This window comes from Scophthalmus maximus, chromosome 2 (genome assembly GCF_022379125.1).
Source record: "Scophthalmus maximus strain ysfricsl-2021 chromosome 2, ASM2237912v1, whole genome shotgun sequence".
Taxonomy (NCBI): Eukaryota; Metazoa; Chordata; class Actinopteri; order Pleuronectiformes; family Scophthalmidae; genus Scophthalmus; species Scophthalmus maximus.
In genome coordinates this window covers 25,591,670-25,615,855 of record NC_061516.1, presented here as the reverse complement: position 1 = coordinate 25,615,855, position 24,186 = coordinate 25,591,670, and the positions used below count along the sequence as shown (strand labels likewise).

At 47.6% G+C, this 24,186-nt stretch overlaps 1 protein-coding gene across 2 annotated transcripts in view; it reads right to left on the bottom strand.

Moving 5' to 3' along the window:
- The window catches only part of doc2b (double C2-like domains, beta), an 88,117-nt gene extending 71,901 nt beyond the window's left edge, over positions 1-16,216 (bottom strand). Inside the window, exons 1-2 of one of the 2 annotated variants that reach the window (XM_047329471.1) lie at positions 16,109-16,216; positions 15,409-15,793 (exon numbers count right to left, since the gene is read on the bottom strand). In XM_047329471.1, the coding sequence (XP_047185427.1) occupies positions 15,409-15,751 (343 nt within the window). In that variant the 5' untranslated portion in view covers positions 15,752-15,793; positions 16,109-16,216. Of the gene's footprint in view, positions 1-15,408; positions 15,863-16,108 lie in introns of those variants that run through there. The other variant, XM_035627061.2, reaches the window with a different exon arrangement.
- Between the last annotated feature and the right edge of the window lie 7,970 nt (positions 16,217-24,186).

The window sequence follows — 24,186 nt, the reverse complement described above, 5'->3', positions numbered from 1 at the left end:
TCAGAGCACACTGGATCAGGCCAAAATCTGATTCACTTTGAGGGGGGAAATCAGCTGTTCGGTATGGACTGCACACACTTAGCTCCGCAGTGCTGGAGTCCTCCGCCTGTTATCACCAAGGGCAACAAGTGGTCTTCAGCTTCCCCACGCCGTGATGAGTGTCCGACTTTCAGGGAGCCGAGTGAGTGCATTAGGCGATGAAATGTCTTCGTTTCTATACTCAATTATGCCATTAAATGTCTGCTGAAAGCGTGATTGTCTGCACCTAATGTCTGTGGTAATTTCTTCATCTCGTCGTCACTGCAGGAAGTGGAGAATGCACTGGACGCGCATTATGATCGACACAAATATTGATTTTTCCGTTGATGAGGCTGTTTTGCAGCAACGTCCCCTGCGCCGTATGTGCAGATGTCATTCACTAATGGCAGAGCTTTGCAGAGATATAGACACATTGCACGATCCGCTAATCCCACCCTGCTGAATGAAGAGGTTTACAAGAGAGAAAATGGGAGTTTGCGCAGCAATCAGGCTGCAGCTCCAGATTCATGAAATAAATGAATGTGGCCAAGAGTTCCCCGTCCGGTTTAACACACTTTATATATAAAGTACATATACTGCATGTATTTTTATCTTCCTGTCAGTTTCCCCGCCTACAGAAGTTGGCACCTGTTTCGGTAAATACTCCTCTGGTCCTCTGGTAGGCGACTAGGACTCTGAGAAGTGATATTTCCTTGGCGCAAAAGTTATTTCACTTTTAGCCACACAGAAGCCCGCAACCCACTCCTCCTGGACAAAGAAACTAGTCACTGGTGAACACCAAGGGTTCTTCTAAGCTCCCACGATCAATATTTGCTAAAAAACTACTTACTAAAAATGAAATGCTTGCTTGCGCAGTTTGAGACTAACAAACAATTTCAAAATAAACCAGGAGACTTTCAGAGACATCATGAGTCAGAACACAGATAGGAAGATAAGAACCTGCAGGCTGGCAAATCTTTTGAGAACTCCCAGCATCGGTTCCTGGAAATGCTGCGACGCAGCTGCCGTCTGAACGATTGTTTGCAGCACTGTGCGGGCTCAGGGTTTTTTGTTCTGCTGCTGTCCTCCGTAAGACGGAGATTTGTACCTGGCGGGAAGTGAACAAATGTGGATGGAGCTGAGACGAGCAAAGAGCTGCAGGCCTCTCCCCCCACTCTCCATGTTAAAATCAACTTCTTTGTACTTGTGGAAAATAAGTCCAGTGCTCTGATGCTACTTACAGTATACTCGACTTCATAGTATGGTGGAAATTATTAGATCCTGACCGATATATTGGTCCGGCTCTGAAAATATGCATTTACGTTTACATTTTGCGCAAAATAAACAATTCAAGTTCTATATATTTCTTTTTTCTTTTTATTTATAGTTATTTATCATAAAGTTTATGGTTAAACTAAAATATCAATTACATTTAACTGTCATAAAGGTTTGATAATGAAATCTGTTTTTTAAAAATATATATATATAAATATTTATACATCGGCCAGTATCGGAAATCTTGTACTCCCTAATATCAATACCCGCATCGGCCCCCAAAAATCCATATCGGTCAGGCTCTAGAAATAATTTTTATTATATTGTATTTATCTGTTTATATGAAGGATTTCACTTTCATTACTGACAACACATTGGCTCCAAATTTATCTGATATAAAAAAAAAGTGTCCAGTTTTCTCCAATTTCCTCTGTAAACTTACAAACATGGTTTCATTTTAATGAATATTTAATATCAATAATATCCACAAAAAAGGCAAAGATTAGAAAGACAAGAAAATATCATAATAATACTTCATAATACTACCAGAATGAGTACTTTTACTTTTAATACTTCAAGTTAATGTTGCTGATTATACTTTAGTACTCAAGTAGGACTAATGGAGTACACTTACACTAATATATTGGTTCTTTAAGGTTTTAATGGCTTTGAAGGAAAACTATAGGAACAAGGAAGTGCCCTGGTCTGGTGCACAATACGTTATGTACGATGCAAACGCATTTCCGGATACGTTTTTAGTGGAAACTCAGTTGCAGCCTGGATTGCGTTCAGCAGAAACATGAGCTTGATCGTGGGACTACGTCAGGCTCACAGGCTGTTTCTATCAAGAACAGAGTGACGTACGGAGTCTGAAGTCTCAGCACACGCTACAAACACCACAGTGCAATCCATCAAACATTCACTCCGTGTCACAGCAGACTGACTGCAAAGATATTGTTCCCACTCAAAAGTGGGGATTTACATTTTAAAGACATAGTGATGTTTTTCTCTGACACACGCTGAAGTTGACCGGCCCTGCTGACGCACTGGGGCAGGGCGAAAGGGCTTTAAATACTACACTTCATTATCACATTAAGCCCCGGGGTGAATAAAGGAAAAGGCAACACGGCAGCAGACACCTCAAAGTAATCTTCGATAGTCAAAGGGAGCAGTAATTGGCAGTACGGAGGTGCTACGTACGTCCGTCCACCCGCCCCCACTCACTCGCTCTGATAAGATCGAGACGGAACGTAAAGAGGAAAATACCGAGCGTTGTGATTGTGCGACTATAAAGCAGCAGTCGGACCCAGCCGGGATTAATGCAGTCCCCACGGTGAAATACCTAATCTTTAAAGAAGATTGCACTTAGTGGGATTTGAAAGGATTCGCACATGTTAGAATACAAAGCGGTTCCTCTTTTAACTACTCATCGCTTGGTGAAGCTCCCTCCCCCCCAAAGCATGCAGTGATGTGTGGTCTGCTTTAATAGAGACAAGAACACAATTTACAAACTGAACATCGTGTTGTAATGAAGAAGACTTGAAGCTAGAGATTGAGACCATAAGCTCCGGAGGAAAATGTCATTTTCTCATAGACCTCTATACAAACTGACTTCGCTTGGCAACCAGTGGAGTCGCCCTCTGCTGGTGACTCCAGAGAATACAGGCTTCAGGCGGGGTAGTCAAGTATTTTCTCCCTCTCCACTGTCGCCAAGTGTTTGCTCATCTGTTGGGTTTACAGTGTAAAGTACCTTGAGGTCATGTGCAATGGGATTTGGCGCTATACAAATATCATTTAATAAAATGTTTCAAAGGACAGTGTGGACTGAAACTTGTCTCGAGTCATTTCCCAGCATGCATGTGTTAGGATGGGCCAAGGTTTCCACAGGGGGGCGGTGCCTTGACATAGTGTATTTATGACCCTCAACTCCACGGGTAAATGCTAAGAGCTAAGAGCTGCTGCAAATACTTTTTAAAACTGCTTTCAGGTAAAAGTACAAAAAGTAATTCACACGAAAGAGCAACATTTTGTAGGTTATTGAAAATGAAGACATGTAATACCCGAATTTGAAGCAGGAACATTACCAGGTCGTTGTATGAAAAGCTCTTGAACCGAGTGAAGTTATTTGAATATACACCAAAAAAAAGAAAAAGAAGAAAAGAGGCTTGTTTGGTCCATGACCTTTCTCTAGATGTGAGGCAAAGTTACAGTTAAATAGCTCCTCTTCATCGCCATCCTCACCCAAAGTGGAGGTTTAAAGTAACACCATCAAGAACGCCCCAGCATTTATTGACATAAGTGGACTTTCATGGAAAAATGCGGGGTTTTTTGGTGTGTTTGCAGGTCTTCTGAGTTTCTACAGACCAATGGTAGCCTGAACACATGACTCAAACACTGCTACTTTGTGGGGCTGCCAGAAGCAGACGAGTCATGGGTCTTTATGTAAGCTCCTCTGTGATGATATTTTTCCATGATTTTTTTCTTCGAATGGAGACCCGGCATGCATACGAAATGTTCTCCTAATGCTCAACATGACAATTAAATGTCATCCGGCACAATGAGAAGTGCTCGATTTGCAATTCTATGGCATTAGTTTCACCCGGTCGTTCAGACGAGGCAGGGATAGTGCCTTGTTGAATTCAGAAGAGCTGCTTGGGATTTTGAACTTGATCGTTCATGTCATAATATACTTTAATACTCCAGAAATCTGTTCTCACTTTTGTTCTATTACTTTTGCTCACATTTGTGAGGTGTCCTGACAGATACTGGCCACGTAATTTGTTTTCGGAAATCAAAGCGGCCCAGAGGATGTTTACTAATCTCATCAGTGATCCATTTTCCTCTACTTAACCGAGGTTGGGTTGTGGTGGTAAGCAGGGTGTTCCAGACCTCCCTCTCCCCAGCAACGCTTTCCAGCTCCTCCTGGGGGATCCTGAGGCGTTTCCAGGCCCGATGGGATGTGTAATCCCACCGGCGAGTGCTGGGTCTATCCTGGGGTCAACTCCCTTGGCGTGCCCAGAAACAACCTCCAATGGAAGGCTCCCAGAAGGCCTCCTGATAAGATGCCTGAACCACCTCAACCGGCGGCCCTACTCTGAGCTCCCTCCGGATGTCCAAACTCCTCACCCTATGTCTAAGGCTGAGCCCAGCTATCCCACTGAGAGAAGTAATTTCGGCCGCTTGTATCCGTGATCTCATTCCTTCGCTCACCGTCCAGAGCTCATGACCACAGGTGACGGTCAGAACGTGGATCGACTGGTAACTCGAAAGCTTTGCCTTGCGGCACAGCTGCATCTTTGCCACAACGGTTGAATTGCTGCTGACGCTGCACTGTTGGCCTGCCTCTGACCTCCCTCTCTGTCTTCCTCTCACTTGTTAACAAGAATTCGAGATACTTAAACACCTCAAGTAGGGACAGCAACTCACCCCCAAGCCGCAGAGAGAAATCCACCATTTGCTGGGAGAGAACCATGGCCTCGGATTTGGAGGTGCTTAATGAGCTCATTCATGCTCCACTGTGGATGCACCATTTCCAATTCCTCTCCTCTCAGCCACCTCCAGGCCAAAACACCAAATTAGCAGAAAGGATACTGGATATTTAGACTAAGTTTCCATCCAAATGTTGCACAGAATTTATCCAAATTTCCAGAAACGGGCAAATGAAAATGCTAACTTCCATCACCCTACTGCAATGTGAGTTGAGCGCATCAAGGTGAACTGCTGGTGGCATCAATTGTAATTTCAAAAGAGTAAAACCTGGTTTATGTATTCATTTGAGGAAGGTTACAGTCTCCTTATCATTTCACACTCAGCTGATGTTTTTGTTCAACACTTTTCATCTTTTTGGCCTCAGCAAAGAGCAAAAACCTGTGTATTATTTATACTTTTTCCTTTTAAAATGTGTGGCGTTTCTAGTCTGATTTGCCAAATTGGTGAACAAATAGATGAGCGGAGACACACTTTTCACCGACATCATGTACTTTTTTTTACAAACCAAAACTCAAGCGAATGCCATCAGAAACATTTCATTGTTGTGATCACAAAGTCCACACAAAGTGGCTTTAAACGTACCATAGGGGGATATCAAGGCCATCAGTTGTAAATCCTTGAATGACAAATTCCATGCTCTGCCTCTTCGCCCTTCTCAAATTTAAAAAAAAATGTATATAATTACCGTGGACATGTATTTTCTGTGTGACGTTAGTACAGTGTGATTAGACATTACATGCATAATCTGTAAGCCTGCAGTTGTCTGGAGAACATCTGGCAAGACAGACGCCCCCGCTCACCCGCCCCGAGGAAATCAAATTGACTTTAGCAGACAGTGAAAGGGAAACATACAATACACCTGCACGAGGAAATCCTCCCGCCAGGCTGGTGTTAGTGCAGGTGAGCTCAGCAAGCGGTTTTCAACCCAACACTCCGCTCCGGGGGCGCAGACGCCGAGCTCCGTGGTCCGCCTGCAGCAGCGATGTATTGTACTACTCATTGAGTGCGCGCACTCTCTCGCTCCCCCGTGGCTTCCAGGAGACTGAAGGAGCCGTGCGGGGACCTGCTATCGATCCAGATGACGTGGGAGGCAGACGCCTTGAAAGAACACGAGTTCAGGCATCTTCTCCGGGAGTAACAGGAGTGGAGAAAAGGAAGGATCTTTGGCCAAGTAAGAAATTGAAGTGTTGGAGCGCTTCCCATTCATGGCTGCACCCAACCACTATATATATCTATATATAGAGATATATATATATAGAGATATATATCACAGATCCAAGATATTACTGGAGCTTAAAACGGTCGGGTGAGTGCTGTGACACAAACTCCGGAAAAAGTCAGGAAAATTGAGTCCATAGTCGGCTTGTTCACATATGAAGAACGCAGCAGGAGATTGGCCAAGTCAGATGTGTGAACGACAGTAGGACAATTTCTGGAACATTCAGGGGTAGAGAACCGACGTGGGCTCAGTCAGACAAGTTCAGGAAAATGTTTGGGTGTGAAAGTAGTGACCATTTGGTAAGGGTCCTTAGCAGTTGGTTATTTAGCCAATACCAAAATGTCGATAAGTGTTTTTTTAAATTTTTTATCAGAAGTTGTTTGCTGGAAATGACTCCCTGCTGCTGCTTCCGCAAATGAAATCTGACTCTGGCTCAGGTCCGTAAAGTAAATGAGTCGGGTGTTACGAATCAGCAGATGACCTAAGCTCCAACCAGGCCTCCGCCATTTTGGCGGATCCTCTTCAATCTTCCCGCTTCCCGCAGCTGCCGACGCGGGAGTGGTAGAGAAAAGAAGAAGAAAAAACAAACTCATAAAAAGATATCCCTCCATCACGTTGCTCTGTGCAATGCTGTGCATTTTAGCCTGAATGGTTCTTATTAATAAAATGACATGTGAAACAGCCGTGTGCACTGGACATCTTTGCACTGAACTGCATACGACAGTCAAAAGTGACAATTTGGAGGCTTTGAACTTCCGGACTATCCTTAAATGTGGCCTCATTACACCGCCAACAGCGCGCATTCACGCTTCACCCCCCGAGAGACGAGAGGCCAAAAAAATCTCTAATACTGCTGAACGGAGCTCAGAGTGCAGCTGTACGGGTCGTTGAGGAATTTCCGTCTACCCTCCCTGAGAAACTCTTAAGGTGAGTCTTCTCAGGCACCGAGCAAGGTCATCTTATCTATGGCAAGCCACAGCAATTGGTGAGCAGCTGAAGTCTCTCTCTCTCTCTCTCTCTCTCTCTCTCTCTCTCTCTCTCTCTCTCTCTCTCTCTCTCTCTCTCTCTCTCTCTCTCTCTCTCTCTCTCTCTCTCTCTCTCTCTCTCTCTCTCTCTCTCTCTCTCTCTCTCGAGGGGTCATAGTTGCGGGGAGATGACGACATTACTCGAAGCTAAATATACTACAGAGACCGGGGATGGGCCGACTGTCTTTGGACGCCGAACACTGTGAACCTGTTGATCTGTGTCGCGAACCAGAAGCCCCCTCAAATATTGAGCTCTTATAAGAAATACTTCTGCTTGAGACATCCACGGTTTCCGTCTTCCTGATTCAGCATCCACTCCATCAATTGTTCCATTTCACGGGTTACGTTAGTTAAATTTTCAATGCACCACTTGGAGTGATCGGACAGCAGGATTTCATTTAGGCAATTTGAGGTTTTAGGCTGGTAAACCAAAAGACAAAAACAAATAAAATGGTGGATTTTCTAGCATTTCAAAAAGCACAAGCTTTTCAAGAGCCCAGGCATCACCTGCGATCATAGGCCGTAGTAAAAAGGACATAGTCACCGGGTACGGCAAATGAAGCTAACACAGAAGTGCCTGAAGCCTGTTTTCTCTGGACTCACCAGCAGAGGGCGACTCGACTCGTTGTTTCTGTCGAAGTCTATGAGAAAGTGACTCTACTTCACCGGATTCAAAACGTCAGTAAACATTTTCCTGAGGAGTTTATGGTTCAATAGCTAGTTTATAGCTAGTAGCCCTCAGTCAGGCCCCGCCCCCCGCTCCTCCAAATATGGTTACTCCTGGGTTTTAAAAAAAAAACAAAATGGCGCTCGCCAAAATCCTAAACTCAAGGCTTCTAAACAGTAGTGCACCAAACCAACGGGAGACGTCGCGGCGGGTCGCCACTTGCCAACGATATCTGAAAAACACACTCAATCCATGTGTGCATATGCCGAGTGTGACAAACTCAAGCCAAACACAAAAACAAATTCTCCTCACTGATGACAGGCGCCCCCCCCCAGATGGCAAATGGATCTGTGTAATGGCTGGCATTATCATTACATAATGTGCTTACAGGGACGCGGGGACGGGTCGAGGCAGAGTTTTGAATGAGGCGAGGCGGAACCGCCGCAAAGTTAAAAACACTCGACGGCTCCCGCTGAGAGACAGCGCCGGCGATAAAACCCCATAATGTGAACCGGCTGACAATCTGCTGGTCTTTTGTTGGAGCCGGGTTAGTCATGAGAAAAGGACGGGGCACTACGGTGAGTCATTACGACGGCGCGGCAGCTTGCGGATAGACACATTAATAGGATTCTACTGTAGTGGGCGCGGCTCTTTACATTGAACTGAGCACTACGAGGCTCGGGGGAGGTGTTCCAGTGGATTGATGACGCCCTACGGTCTTTTGGTCTGGGAGAGAGGCAACAGATGGCTGGACACACACACCAGCTCTCCTCTGCCCCCAAAGGAATACTCAGAGTTCTTTCGGAGATTACACCGCATTGGGTCGGACGCCCAAAAGCATTAAACTGCTAAACTGTTTGCTTATAGCAGCTACTTTCCATGATTGTTCCATACCTGAAACACCTCCGAGTACCGTCATGAGAGAGTTTGGCGTCTCTGTGTGTCTGTTACAACCTGGCGTCTGATTTAGTTAGTCATGTTAGTCGTCCTCATATTCCTGGGCAAAACTGGGATGGTGCATACGGGAAATGTTTAATTGTTCTTCTTCAATCGCTCCCGAAATAGCGTGCTGCCTTTTAATCATCTGACAATATTACGGAAGAGTATTAGGGCCAGGCATAAGAAAAAAACAATGAGGGGGAAGAACTTTTTAAAAGAATAAAGTCAAAATGTCGAGATAAAGTCTAAATAGTGACCAGGAAGCACTTTTCAGAAGCAAACAACCGGATGTTGATGTTTTGTTAGCCAGTTTGCTAAGCTAACGCTAGCTGCTAAGCAAGTTGTAAAGTTGCAAAGTTGCAAAGTTGTAAAGTACTTTACAACTTTACAACTGGTGGTGACAACGGGTGTTTGTACACGAACGTCGACGTGTGTCCTGACACGACAATGTTCACCTGCAAACAACCGTCAATGAATTAACTAACTAACGTTAGCGAAGCTAGCGTAGCTTCGCTAACGTTAGTTAACGTGGGCGTGTGACAGCTGAACTGGAACCACAACACGGATGTTTAGTTCTATTTCGACTTTAATCTCCACATTTCGACATTATTCTCGAAATGTTAAATAAATAAATAAAATCTTCCCCCTCATTAATAAAAAAGAAAAATCTTCCCCCTCATTTTTCTTCTCCTGATGCTCTTCCGTACATCATCGGGGTTTTTGTGGAAAGGTGTTTTTGTTTAAACTGGGCCGCCGAGGAAGTCCTGCAGGCTTAGACAGAAAAAAAGGACTTTTCAGCTACTTTTCAAAAGTCATTTGCTAAATTTGCCCCAAAACAATCAGCCCCGACGCAGAGAACTACAGTATATTCTGGCGTCGAGAGGGAGCGCTGCGACAGATGGCGTGGCCCTGCGCAGATCCCTGATCGGGGCACCGGGGAGCCAGTCACACGAGGAGACAGACGACACTGAGACGGACTAAATCCACGGAGGAGCTGTCGAATACCTTGAGAACCTGCGTGGAAGTTTGCCGAGGAGAAGTGGCGCTGGTGTCAAGGCGGAGTGAGCTCATAGGAAATTTGATTTGCGTAATGGTTTTTTTTCTGTTCACTACACGTTTTAGGAACTTACTTATGAGTAAAAACGAGTTACAAATGTGCCGCCACTCTACATTTATATGTTATATTCTAGGGATAACGGTACAGGTCGTAAACCCCGCCTCCCTCCGTGTTAGGCGACGGGACATGGACCACAAACGATAAGAAAGTTAAAGCACATTAAATAAAATGTTCCCAAAGATCCTTTCCGTCATTTGAGGTAGTTCTCATCCCACCGATGTATGTCCCAGTGTTCATGGATCTTATCAGTTTGGTTTCACTTAGTCATTTGATGCTATGAAAACAGTCTGAGGCGTCATGATTGACAGCTGAGACTAACTCGCGATCGGTCAAGCGCGTAAAACATCGGCGGGATCGTCAGCGCCATAGGGCGACGCCCAAATCCGGGATCATTTTGCCTTAATTTTTGTGCACAACGCGAAGACGCGCAGCTGCGTCGTCCTCATACGTCAACGTGTTTGACTGTAAGGGTGCGAAGCAAATTTCCCCTCGAGATCAGGGAGTAGCCACGACGTTCACCTCGCTCACGCCGCGGGCGACGCAAATAATGCGAAGACATTGAATTGCCGTCATTCAGTGAACTCGCTCGAGTTGAAATGTTTCAGTGTTTGCGTGACGCAATGTCGCGAATGCAACGTCACTGAGATCCGGATCCCCACAGATCACGGGCGAGTATCTGCGAGGTTGTGTTTGCTCTCGTTAAAGAAATAGAAATGTAACCCCCCCCCCAAATAACTATTTTATTTTATTTTCAAATGAAGTTGTGCTTATTCAGCCCCCTCCCGCTCCCTCTGACTTGCATCTCACCAGTTGACAACTACAAGCAAACAGTGCAGCTCAAACCCTTGTGCCGAGGAGACAGCAACATTGCCAGATCCAGACGTCTCAGGGGAGAACTGTGTGTGCATATATACTACCCCCCCCCCCCCCCTTCCCCCTCCTCCAACCAACCAACGCTGCACTGCCCTGTCAACACACATGGCTCTGAGGCTTATCTCCCAAAAAACACAACAGCCAGCAGGCCAGTTGCGGCGGTCCGTCGTCCCGGCCCCCGGCACCGATGTGGCCCCCAGCGGCCGACCGTAAACAACCGTCCATCGATGTGGCAGGAGACCTGGACGTCTAATTGGTTGTGATTACGCCCTTTAAGCAGGGGGGGCCGGGACACTTGGTGGGTGATGCACTTTTCCGTTCCAATTAAAGTCAAGTTTTGGTCACGACGAGTCAGAAAGTGTTGCCGTTTATGCAGATGAACCAGCGGGTTTCTTAGCGAGGACCGAGGCGTCCCCCGTGTGATTGGGTCCGCACGGGAGAACAGTTCATCGTGGTCTATTCTCATGAGCTCGTTGCCGTGCGGCAGAAGCAACTCGTCTTTCAACACGTGAGCGAATTATGGTCACGTCCACAAATACTTTTTTCCCTAATTATTTTCTTAAAGTAAAAGCAATGTTCTTTCATTTGTTTTATTCATAAAAAGAGTGTGTGTGTGTGTGTGTGTGTGTTGTGTGTGTTGTGTGTGCGCGCGCTGCTGTAGTCGTACTTTGTTTGTATGTTCCTCCTTTCAAACTCCCGTGGCGGCGGCAGCGGCAGCAGCTTGGGATTATCTGGGACGTTGCATCAGACCCAGACGGCCACTTGTTATTTTATCCATTTATTTATTTATCTGTTTCAGCGGCGCCCGTCGGCGCGCGTGGGCGAGGCCGCGCAGGTCCACCGAGACACTGGATCGCCCGTCCAACATGTTTTATTCACAGTTCATTTCTACCCTCGTTACTTTGACTTAATCGACTTTAATTATCCGCCACCGCTGATGACTCCTCAGCCAGTGGTTAAAAAAAAAGAAAATAAAAAGAATCATCGCTGGGCAGATGTTTGTGTCTAAGAGGAGGACGGAGAGACGGGGAGTCGCGGCTCCGACACAAACCTGCAGCGTGACTGATCCCCGGCTGACACCGTGAAAACAAGACAGCGGTTTGATAGATGCCGCGACACCTGTTGCAATTTCCAAACCACATTTGGACCATTTGGTGCGTGTTGTAAACGCCACCCAGACGCATTAGAGGCGGACTAAAAACCAAAGACACGATCTATCCAGATGTTTAAAAAAAACTTCTGCATCTTTCTTTCCAATTTGCGTCTGTTAATCCAACTTCCCAACGGCGCTCTGAACATGGGAGCTGTGGTTCGAAGCACCGTGAGGTGCACGAATGGGCCGACGGTGCACGACTTCAAAGTCCTGCACTGGTCCATAATGGTGCGTTCACACCGGACACATTTCTTTCGCATCGCTTTGCTCCGGCGAATTCCGGCCGCTGGAACATTAGGGCAAATCTTCGCCCGTTCTTCCTTCCACTTAAGACTGGCGTCCGACTTCCACGCTCACTTTCTGCCAAGCTCCGCTCCTTCTTCGCCCGGTCACGACAAGATGAGCCACTCGTGTCAAAGAGTGCGGGCTGCCCACACACAGCGACGCCGGTTTTAGCCTCCATTCCTGATACAAGGACAGGACGTCTGACGACAGGACGTCTCACCACAGGACGTCTCACGACAGGACGCCCGGCGACAGGACGTCTGACGACAGGACATCTGACGACAGGACGTCTGACGACAGGACATCTGACGACAGGACGTCTGACGACAGGACGTCTCACGACAGGATGTCTCGCGACAGGACGTCTGACGACAGGACATCTGACGACAGGACGTCTGACGACAGGACGTCTCACGACAGGATGTCTCGCGACAGGACGCCCGGCGACAGGACGTCTGACGACAGGACATCTGACGACAGGACGTCTGACGACAGGACGTCTGACGACAGGACGTCTGACGACAGGATGTCTCACGACAGGACATCTGACGACAGGACTTCCCACGACAGGACGTCTCACGACAGGACGTCCCACGACAGGACGTCCCACGACAGGACGTCCCACGACAGGACGTCTCACGACAGGACGTCCGGCGACAGGACGTCCGGCGACAGGACGTCTCACGACAGGACGTCCGGTGACAGGACGTCTCAGGACAGGATGTCTGTCGCCGGACGTCTGACGACAGGACATCCGAGGACAGGACCTGACAGTGACGTGGGGAAGGGTCTCAACGCCAACTGTTGTCACGCCAATATTTCGCCCGAGTTCAAATATTCCGACTTGAACGAATGAAGCGACTGACGTGAATCTTGCGTCTTCATTCTACTTGCGCCGTTCGCGTCAGTGACACGAAACTCGATCAGTTAAAAAACCGTTCCTGTTCTCTCCCCCTCTTTCCACCCACCTCTCCTCTCTCCCCCATGTATTTCTTCCTCTCCTCTCAACCCACACCGGCAGATGTTCCGCCCACAGCTGGGTCCGAAAAATGTCTTTCTGTTAAAGGGGAGTTGCGCTGCTCATTGTGGGGACTGTTGGGTTCTTTCTCTGTAACACTGTGAGGTCGTGACCTCGCTATGTAAAAGAAGGCTTGAGACAATGTGTGTTGTGATCTGGAGCTTTACAAATGAAATGGAATTGTGCGAAAAAGTGAGAAAAAAAACCAGAATCTTCAAAGTGAAGTTCAAACCCTTCCCTCACTTTTACACGCACGCACGCACGCACACACACACACACACACACACACACACACACACACACACACACACACACACACACACACACACACACACACACACACACACACACACACACACACACACACACACACACACACACACACACACACACACACACACACACACACACACACACACACACACACACACACACACACACAATTTTGGTCCATTCACTGGCTCACACCTTCTCAGTCACGCACATACATTTGCATGAAAGGTGCCGTCAGGGGTCCGTCAGGAGAAAACAAAACCTCTTCTCCACACGCTTGACTTTGGCCTCAGAGCAACGAGTAAGAGAGCGCCCGCTCTCCGTGGTTCCAGGAGGAGGACGCGCGCCGCCGCTGTGCTTCGGCCTCGCGCTTCGTATATCTGGCGTCACGGGCTCGACTGGACGCATTCCTTCTTTTTCCTTCACACAGACGCGTAAATGATTGTGAATGAAAGTGCAGTGAATATACACTTTTACACTTCTGTGTGTGTCACCGGGGCCGTTGTTAACTTTGAGGACAGAACAGGCTTGATTGAAAAGCTGCAAGAAAAAAACAAACCCCAGAGAGATGGAGGAAATGAACAAAACAGCGACCCCCCTGATCCCCGCCCCCCCCCCCCCCGAAGAGGAAGTCGTCTCTCAGCTCAGTGTCTCACGTGAAGCGAATCTATGTCTCCATCTCTTTTTTCTCCCCCGGCGAGCGAAACCCTGGACGCCTGGCGGAGGTCACAGAGCAACATCTGCCTCCCCTGCTCTCTACCATCCCCCCGCCTCCTCCCTCCCTCCTCTCTGGACCAGTTCAGGATTAGAGATGTCCTAAACCCCCCCCCCCACATGCCGCTCTGCGTGGATTAACTCTCGCAGAAGCTTGCGCTGCTGTCGCCCATTTGACCTGCGATCGCAAGTCTCTCCCGTGCAGAGAGGCGGCTCGCGGGCGATTCCTTGAGAAACGCTGCGTCTGACGCAAAGCGCCTCCGTCGAGGCGCCGCGTCACTCGGGGTGCGAGCAGGGCAGAGTTTCGAAAAACAAACGCTCCTTCCCTCTCTTCTCGGTGATTCATCGCGTCAGGTTTGTAAAAGGAGAGAAACGACGCAGCGGCAGCAGCTCACTCCAGTTCATCTGTCCGAGAGGACACCGGAAGGATGGAGACATCTGTGATGGCTGCTCTGCATTCTTATCAATTTCCATTATTGTTATTCAGCCACACAAACCCTGTTGCATGACATTCAGCTCCGTGATGAAGTCAGATATGGACACACGCACGCACACGTCTTCATAATGTGGAAGACAGACACACACACACACACACACACAGACACACACACACACACACACACACACACACACAAAAGAAAGAGACCAGCAGAGCCACAATATGCTCGCACTGTTGGAACTTAGCGCAAAACGTGTGGATGAGCCCACAGACGCAAAACTGCGACTAATGTGAAGCTTCGCCGAGAAGCCATGAATCATTCAGGCTCGTCGCGGACCCGTCGACGGTGTGGACCCCGAGCGTCCAGTGGGAACATGAAATATGCGCTCACACAGCACGCTCGCTGACAGACGCACGCAGTCGGTTTGATGAAAATGAAATCACACACGTCGCCCTTACGGTCGGAGGAGAGCAGAGGGAGAGAAGAGGAGCGAGGGAGCGAGGGAGGGAGGGGGGGTGGATTTCTTTGCAGCAGCAACAGTTGGCTGTCATTCGACTGAGAGGCGAAGAGTTCGCTGCAGCAAAGAGACACACAACATGCGTGCACGCGCGCGCGCACACACACGCACACACACGCACGCATGCGCACGCACATCAGGCAATTGGAAAAAGAAAGAGATGGACGGCAGAGCTGAGAGAAGAAAAGGTGACAGATAAAGCCACGAAGCCACGCGGCTGGAGGGATGCCTGGCAACCGGTGGCAGCAAAAAAAAGAGAAAAAAAAAGATGGAGATGCGCTGAGAAGAGAAAGGGGAGCGGGGAGAGGAAGAACTAAAAGGGAGAGACGCACACATGGAGACATGTCGGGCAAAATACACCACGGTAAAGAAATATCACCACTCACTGGAGTCGTCCGAGTCGTACGCCTCCACGTCGGGCTCCTCGTCCCTCCTGGCGGCCTGGACGGAGGCGGCGGCTCCGGCACAAGCCCGGTCCGGGTTGTCCTCATTGGGTCGGTCACTTTCGGTGGCGGCGGCGGCGGCGCCCGCGCCCGAGGAGGCGGAGGGGGCAGAGCGCGGGGGCCCGGCAGGGCCCGCTTGGCTGGGCGCAGCAGGGGGGAGGCCCCGTGGGTAACGGGGGAAGTAGTCGGAGATCTGCTTGATGGGCTGGATGGGGCCGGGGCACACGTCAATGGCCATGTGCTCCTGGATGCTGATGGAGGGTTTCTCGCCTTTGCGTTGTGTCATGCATGCGGTCCAGCCCGGAGCCTCGTCCCAACACCGAAAAAACTGAGAAAAGGAAAATAAAATAAAAAATAAGGGTAAGGTTGAGCCACCCCCCACGTCCTCCTCCTCCTCCTCCTCCTCCTCCTCCTCCTCCTCTGCTCTGGAAGAGGTGGGTGGTGTCCTGGTCCAGGTGATCTGTGGATGTCACCACACGGGTCTACATGGAGAGGTGGAGGCGGCTGCTGCTGCTGCTGCTGCTGCTGCTGCTGCGTCTTCCAGCGCTGTCCTCAGACCCAGACCATGCTGTCTGACAGCCTGACACACACACACACACACACACACGCATACACACACACACACACACACACTACTACCTACCCTCCTGCCTCTCTCCTCTTCCTATACCCCTACACTCTGCCCACGTTCTTCGCTGCCTATCTGAGAGGGAGCGCAGAGAGTGGAGTGTGTGTGTGTGTGTGTGCGTGAGGGAGTGTGAGGGAGAGGGAAGGGATTAGAGAGGAGAGGAGGGAGGGATCAGCTGATGTCACTGCCTAGCAACCGAGCGGTAAACAGGAACCGTCGGGGCGGAGCTACTTAATTATGATATTAGCCCCATCCATCTGTTGGCGGGGGGGGGACCCAGCGCGGTGCCGGGCTCGTGCGCGTGGACAACGTGTGTGTGTGTGTGTGTGTGTGTCCTTCGCTGTGTGGTAACCTGGACAACGAGCCGTAAGATGACGACATGTGTCTGTGACAATGTCTCTTTTAGACTCTTGTCACCTTTGTCACTTTGAAATTTGCAAATATTCCAATTTGCACTGAAAGTCAAACAGAGAGGAGGTGCAGAGGGGGCCGCCCAGGGCTGCGTCACCCCCGGGCCCCAAAACAGCTAGTGCCACACCTGCCTCGTGCCACTTTTCTGTTTTTACTTTTCATTCTTCAACACAGACGCCTTCACGTGCCACACTTTGTTTCTTTGTCTGCCAATTGTGTGCCTTGGCGTTATCAAACAGTTATTCCATTTCATAATGTAATGATAAGATATAGAACTATCTCTATGGCACTTGTGGTTACAAAAGTGCTTGACAACGTACACGGGAATAAAAGTAGCACAGGACAAAACAAGACAAGACAAAAATAGGAAAAATAACATAATGTGTCACAGAAGTATACAACTACAACTATAATTTATCTATATTCATAATTTAAAATAAGCTTACAGGGGAAGAGCTCGACACGCTCCGTCGTCACGCTCACACACACACGCTCACACACACACACACACACACACACACACACACACACACACACACACACACACACACACACACACACACACACACACACACACACACACACACACACACACACACACACACACACACACACACACACACACACACACACACACACACACACACACATACAAATAGAAATTCAGAGGGGCCACAAACCGTAGCAGGTGGTTTTATTGGTTTCGTAACATAATTTGACACCAGATGAAGACTCCTGATGAACCCCCAGTATTCTGTGCTATAACCTGCCAGTCTTCCTCTCCTCATTCTGAGCACGCCACAAACACGGAGCCAAATGTTTGCGTGATGCTTAACATCGCTGCCTCGGAAGGGATTTTTCTCTCTGTTTCTCTCCGAACAGGTGGAATCAATTACGTACCTCCTCCTCCTCCTCCTCCTCGTCCTCCTCCTCCTGGTCCTCCTGGTCCTCCTGGTCCTCCTCCTCCTCCTCCTCGTCCTCCTCTTCCTCCTCTTCCTCGTCCTGGTCCTCCTCCTGGTCCTCCTCCTCCTCCTCGTCCTCCTCCTCCTGGTCCTCCTCCTCCTGGTCCTCCTCCTCCTGGTCCTCCTGGTCCTCCTGGTCCTCCTGGTCCTCCTCCTCCTCATTCTCCTCCTCCTCCTCCTCTTCCTCGTCCTGGTCCTCCTCCTGGTCCTCCTCCTCCTCCTCCTCCTCCTCGTCCTCCTCCTGGTCCTCTTCGTCCTCTTCCTCCTGGTCCTCCTGGTCCTCCTGGTCCTCCTCCTCCTCCTGGTCCTCCTCCTCCTCCTCCTCCTCCTCGTCCTCCTCCTCCTGGTCCTCCTCCTCCTCCTCCTCCTTCTCCTCCTGGTCCTCCTGGTCCTCCTCGTCCTCCTGGTCCCTGGTCCTCCTCCTCCTCCTGGTCCTCCTCGTCCTCCTGGTCCTCCTCCTCCTCCTGGTCCTCCTCCTGGTCCTCCACCTCGTCCTCCTCCTCCTCCTCGTCCTCCTCCTGGTCCTCCTCCTCCTCCTCCTCCTCCTCGTCTTCCAGGCGTCGCCACGGGACACGAGATGAGGTTTTTTTTCCATCTTCTCTCCGTTTTTTTCCCCTGATGAATCAAGAAATCCCAATTAAATCACAAAGACTTTATAAAATCATGTTTGGCGTTGGACGTAGTTGACAATTTCCGAGGAAGACTGGAAATTGTTATTTTTGGAAATGAATAAATAAAGATCTTATTCGATGGTTAGAGGAGTCAGAGCCTCTGTCCAGTTTATTAAAAATGTAATGATGGGTTTCTTTTATCAGTTTGAAGATTGATTTGTGTGAGTGCAAAACAGAGGCTTTAGTGAGATGAAGTCCGACAACGCCTGCTTGGTCATAACGCACCGAGGGGTACAGCGGCGTGGGACTCTGGGATAGTAGCCGGCCCTTTAATCCCCAGACACGGCGAGGCAATTATCTCGAATAATCAGCGCGGGGGGACGACAGTAAAACACCAGGTCGCCCTTTTCTGTGAAAACACACAAAACAAACAACGAATAAAGCATCAGCCGCCGACGCCGCCGCGACCGTTCAGAGAGACGACAAACGGCCTCGTTCGAACGCAGCGGCGGATCGAGCAGAAGCCAAAACACCAGAGCGAAGAGAAAGACAATAGTGAACTGACGTTCGTCAAATGAAAACTACTGTTGCTCCAGAGGCACGAATGGTTTGAGAAACAGAAGGTGTTGGAACTTTTTGGACCCTAATTTGGGCGAATTTGAAAATAAAATCACAAAAATAATAACTATATAAAAACAGGGTACGGAGCAATCCGAGTGTTTGTCCAAGTGGCGGCTCACCGTCACCTGTTGGTTTGGGAGCTGCCGTGTACAAGTTTTCACATGTAGTTTCTTTAGCAACCAGGGCGTAGAATTTGGGGGTGTGGCCTGACTGAGCGCTCACCTACACCTGCAGCCATGCACCCGATAGGACGGCACCAGCTGTCAATCACGCTGTGTCCACACTCCGGTACTTTATCGTCTCTTTGACTCTAAGCATGGACCAATGTAGAAAATGAACATCACGTTGCATTGACGAAGACTTAAAACTGGAGATTGAACCATAAACTCCTCAGGAAAATCTTTTACTGACGTTAGAGATGAAATGAGAAGTAGAGTCATGTTCTCTTTGACTTCTATAGAAACAACCAAGTGGAGTCGCCCTCTGCTGGTCATTACAGAGAATCAAGACACTTGGCTTCATTTTCCCAGTGACCACGGCATTATATACAGTCGTTGTCTCTTAAAGCCACAGTGTGTAATATTTAGAAGAACTTATTCACAGGAAGTGAATATATTGTCCATAACTATGTGTTCATATATGTATAATCAACTCCGAATGAAACCGGAAATGGAATCAGCGGCGCGCCGCCATAAAGCGTCCCCTGTCGGTCGCTCAGTTTGGTTGCAGTTTGCAACTTTTACCACCAGATGCCGCCAAGAAAAAGCACCAAAATGACACACTGGGGCTTTAAATCTAAATCTCACTGCGACCCAGTTATCCATGAGAGTCAAGCGTCCACCACGATGTCTCGACGGGACGCATGTACATCCTGTATCTACGCACCTCACCTCCGCCGGCTCTCACAACATATCCGATTGATTCAGTGACAAAGACGTGAGATATATTTTACAGCAGCAGCAAGTGTGTCCAATCAAATCAGCTCCGTGAAGCCTCCGGTGTCCTTTGAAGGAGGAGCAACCCCCCCCCCCCCAAGGTGACTCATTGACAGTTCGCTCATGGAAGCGACGCACCAGTCTCCTTCCAAAATGAAATTAATGTTCTCCGGGTCCAAAGGCTTGAATATAAAACACCTCAAATGTGAGTCCCGCTGGCCCGCGGAATGTGCCGCCGCGCGGGGCCCCGTGGGTAACGATGCACGGCAAACAATTTCATTTTGGATATTGATGGCGTGTCATAACCTCTGGTCGGAAACTGCAGCAGCTGAATGACGCGGGGGGGGGGGGGGGGGGGGGGGGGGGGGGGGGGGGGGGGGTTGTCTGTTGGGTTCATCTATCCGTGGCTACGACCCGGTGGTCACTCGTGTGGCCTAGAAGTCAACGGTGAACTTGTGAGGAACATTTGTTAGGATTAGATCAATGAGAGATATTTGTTTTCGGGGGATTGTTTCGGATTAAGGCCAGGAGAACTATCTTCAACATCAAGAAAAATCGCTTGTTCCTCACGGCAATATCATTATATGAAATCGAAACACAAGGGTTTTGTTCATGAGCTGTTTTTATCGGGAGAAATAATGAATCGTATTGCAGAAAAATGGCTGGAAATTCTTTTATCATGGTTCTACTGTATAAAGGAAAGAGTAGAAAAAGGCCGAAAGTAAAGAGACAGAAGGAGTCGTGACCCCGACTGCACAAAGAAGAAAATCCAAAGCTTCCTCCAAAAATTTCCCGTGACATTTTTGGAAAGACGATGAATCGTAATAATAAAATTAGAAAAAGGTGAGAGAAAAATGAAATGTGACGACACACTTGCAGTTGTGCGTCTGGTTTGTGTGTTTGGAGGCGAAGCACAAGTTGCGGTCCGAGACGCTGGTGCTAGTGCGACATCTAGTGACCACGAGCGTCAATAAACAAGATTTGGTTTTAGAACAAAGGCTGGAAGTTGTGCTTTTACTTTGGACGTGTATTAAATTATGATATTTAATTGGCGGGGTATTGTTTTTTCGTGTATTTTGGGCCATGAATTCTATCAGTAATATAATAACCTAATATTGTTACTCATTGTCGCCAGACAAGTTTTTTCTTGTCAAATTCAAACCGACAGATTTATCTGATATAAATAGATGATATATATAAACCTGTGCACAAAAGATGTGCGTTTATATTTACAATTTAAAAAAAAGGTAATTTCCTTTTTCTTATTATTATATTATTATTATTATTATTTTCTTTCTTTATATATGTTTGTACTGTTGTTTGTACTTTTTATTTGTAGATATTCATAATAAAGTTAATGATTTAAACTGTAAAACTTCAAGTTTCAATGACATTTCCTCGTCATTAGGGTTTGACAACGACATCCTTGGAATCTTTGCCAATTTTTTTTCTCCGCATATTTATCGGCGGACATATCGGTTTTATACCCATATGAATTTTTTACATTACATTACATTCATTTATTTGATCACATCAGAGCTAGGCAGGTCGCATTAAGTGCCCACACTGGATTTTTTTGGCCAGACGCTGACCAGGAAATCGAACTCTGACCTTCTGTACCAAAGTCAGCGGTGTAACCCGCTGAGCTATACCAGCTGCTAATCCTCTCAATCTCCCTCATGTCGTCATCGCCCCCCCAAAAAAATCAATATTGGCTCCAATCAAATGCCTTTAGATTGCCAAAAATAATACTTCTTTTATTTCTTTTACACGTACATATCGGCCAATATACCGGTATCGATCAAATCCACATGAAGTGAACTTATCCTCATTAACAATGTCTCCACGAAACTTACAAGAGAAAATATTTGCAGGAAAAGTTTCTGCTCGTAACAATTGTGGTCAAATTATGGAGAATAATTCCACCAGACCTGGCGGCTCCCCGCGACCCCATTAGTTCCTTTCATGGAGAGTGTCACCTCCAACACACAGTAGTAGTATTATTATTATTATATGCAGTCCATATCCCAGCCCTCCGCTGTCTCCCGACCGGCTGCGTCCTTGATCGTTAACGTCTGAGAAATATCTGCAGACAGATAAACGTCTGGACCGCCTCGACTCCCACTCCCACAACAGTTAGTCATCTGCTGGACACCCGCAGACACCTCTGTGCACGGCCAAGTCCTGAAGCCAGGTCTTTGTTTATGTTGTTGTTGTTGTTGTTGTTCAGAAGCTGGAGTGAACATTAAAAAAGGGGGGGGGGGTAGACAATGTCGGCCATTTTGCATGCCACGTCTGGAGCTCGTCTGATTAATGGGCTCTTAACAAGCGCTCCCAGGAGGCGCTGCCACTCCCGTCACCCAGGACTTCAGGGTAAATGAGCGAGTCGAGGGTTCGGGTGACCTTTCTGGAGAAAAAGAAATACGTGTTCATAATGGGCCAAACTGACGCCTGGAGTTCTCGCCCATTAATTTCATCTGCACGCACACACACACACACACACACACACACCACACACACACACACACACACACACACACACACACACACACACACACACACACACACACACACACACACACACACACACACACACACACACACACACACACACACACACACACACACACACACACACACACACACACACACACACACACACACACGAGCAGCACCAGGCGTTGGAAGTTCTGCAGTTTCTGCAAAGACACTCGGAGCGACTCTTAGGGTCGGAAGGACCAGTCGCGTTAGTAGATTTGAATAAGTAGGGGAGGACCACACTTCCGTCTCGATAAGAGCTGGTCGGATTCTGTAAATGCAGAGGAAAGGAGCTTCAATGCTTCCCTTCCTATCTCCTTCAGCAGCGGGTACACTGGAGCTTCCTATGTGAGAGTAAGGAGATACAGACGCCCCACAATTCATTGCGGCAGCGATATTTAACGTGACGCGCCATGAACGGACGTAAGCGATTAAATCCGAGAAGAAGTAGAAGAGTGTGAATATGATCCAGAAGAGACGCACGTCATCACGTCAGTTACTGTTACATATGAATCATAACATGTGATGTCACACGGTGGTGAAACACTGAAACGTGCTGATGTTTCACCACGACAGACGCATCAACACCATCCGCCGTCGCGTGATGACGTAGTTTAGTGAAAGTCGAGTCCCATCAGTCGTCCTTCACACCTTTCCTTGACCTCATGACGTTTTCCACTGAGGTCAAGGAAGAGTAGAGAGGAAGGACAATTCGAACGCACCCTACATCTCCTCCGTTGGGGCGTTTCTTCCCACCGGCAGACATCTCGCCGTTCCCTCCAAGAATGGGCGGGGTTTTATACGGTGACGCGGAGAGAAGAGACTATCGTTAAACAACCAAGATGGCCGCCGCAGATGAACGAGCGTTGGACTAAGAGTACCCGATATTTTCACATTTCTCCCACAAAGTGAGATGGGGTTGCTCAGGCTTACCTGATCTTTGCACGTTATTACACTTAATAAAAGTTCTTTATGAAACCAAGATGTTGAGCTGCCTCGCTGGATTTTTTAACTCGACTCGATGACGACACACTTAAATAGAGAATTTTCAGGGTTAAATCCCGTTGAAAGGAGAAATTCACTGCAGAGAGTAAAGAACGGTGGAGAAACTCACCATGTAGCGGAGCGGCCTCTCGTCCATGTGTCTGCCAATGTCGCCCCCTGCTGGTGAGAACACACTCTGCTGAATCTGGGAAAACTGGACAGGTGAGTAGGTGAAACATTAGATGACACATTGTACTTCATAGGCAGATTGAATATGGTTTCTTCAGGGGAATGTTTTTTTTTCTTGCATTAATATTCTAATATTCTTGGAGCCGAACCTTCATCCTCTTTCAGATTAACCTATTACACTGATAAATTGTTTTTTTGTTTTTTATCGTTATCATTTATTCCAGCCAAAACCAGAAAAATGTATAATAATAATAATAATAATACATTTTATTTATAGAGCACTTTTCATTGCTAAAAGCAATCTCAAAGTGCTACAGCGTAAAAACAAGATAAAAATACAAATTAAAAAACGGTTGAAAAGTAAAAAATTAAGGCGAGTGCCAGAAAAATCCAGCCGTGTTCTAAAGTCTCGTCTTGAGAATCATTTACGAGCATTTTAAAATCATTTAAAGTCAAAAAATAAACTGTGGTGAAAATCTATATTTTCATTGTCAATAAATTCGAGAAAAAGACCAAAACCCATCAATGAATTGATTCAACTAACAAAGGAGCGTCTGTATATCAAAAAAGTTGAGTCAACAGTTGTTTTGGGATATAATTCAAAATTGTTTCGATACTTTGGTGGTGGAGTCATTTTAGTTTTTGGGTCTTTTCATTGAATTTGTTTTGTAGTAATGAATAAATAGATTCATCCTCAGATCCGGAGCCCTGGACTCGTAGCACTGAATATTTCTCCCCGGCATCAAAACATCCAGTATCAGACAATAAGCTCAAGTTATTACATCATTCATCTCCCTGTCAACAACAACAACAACAACAACAAAACGATAATGATAGGAGGG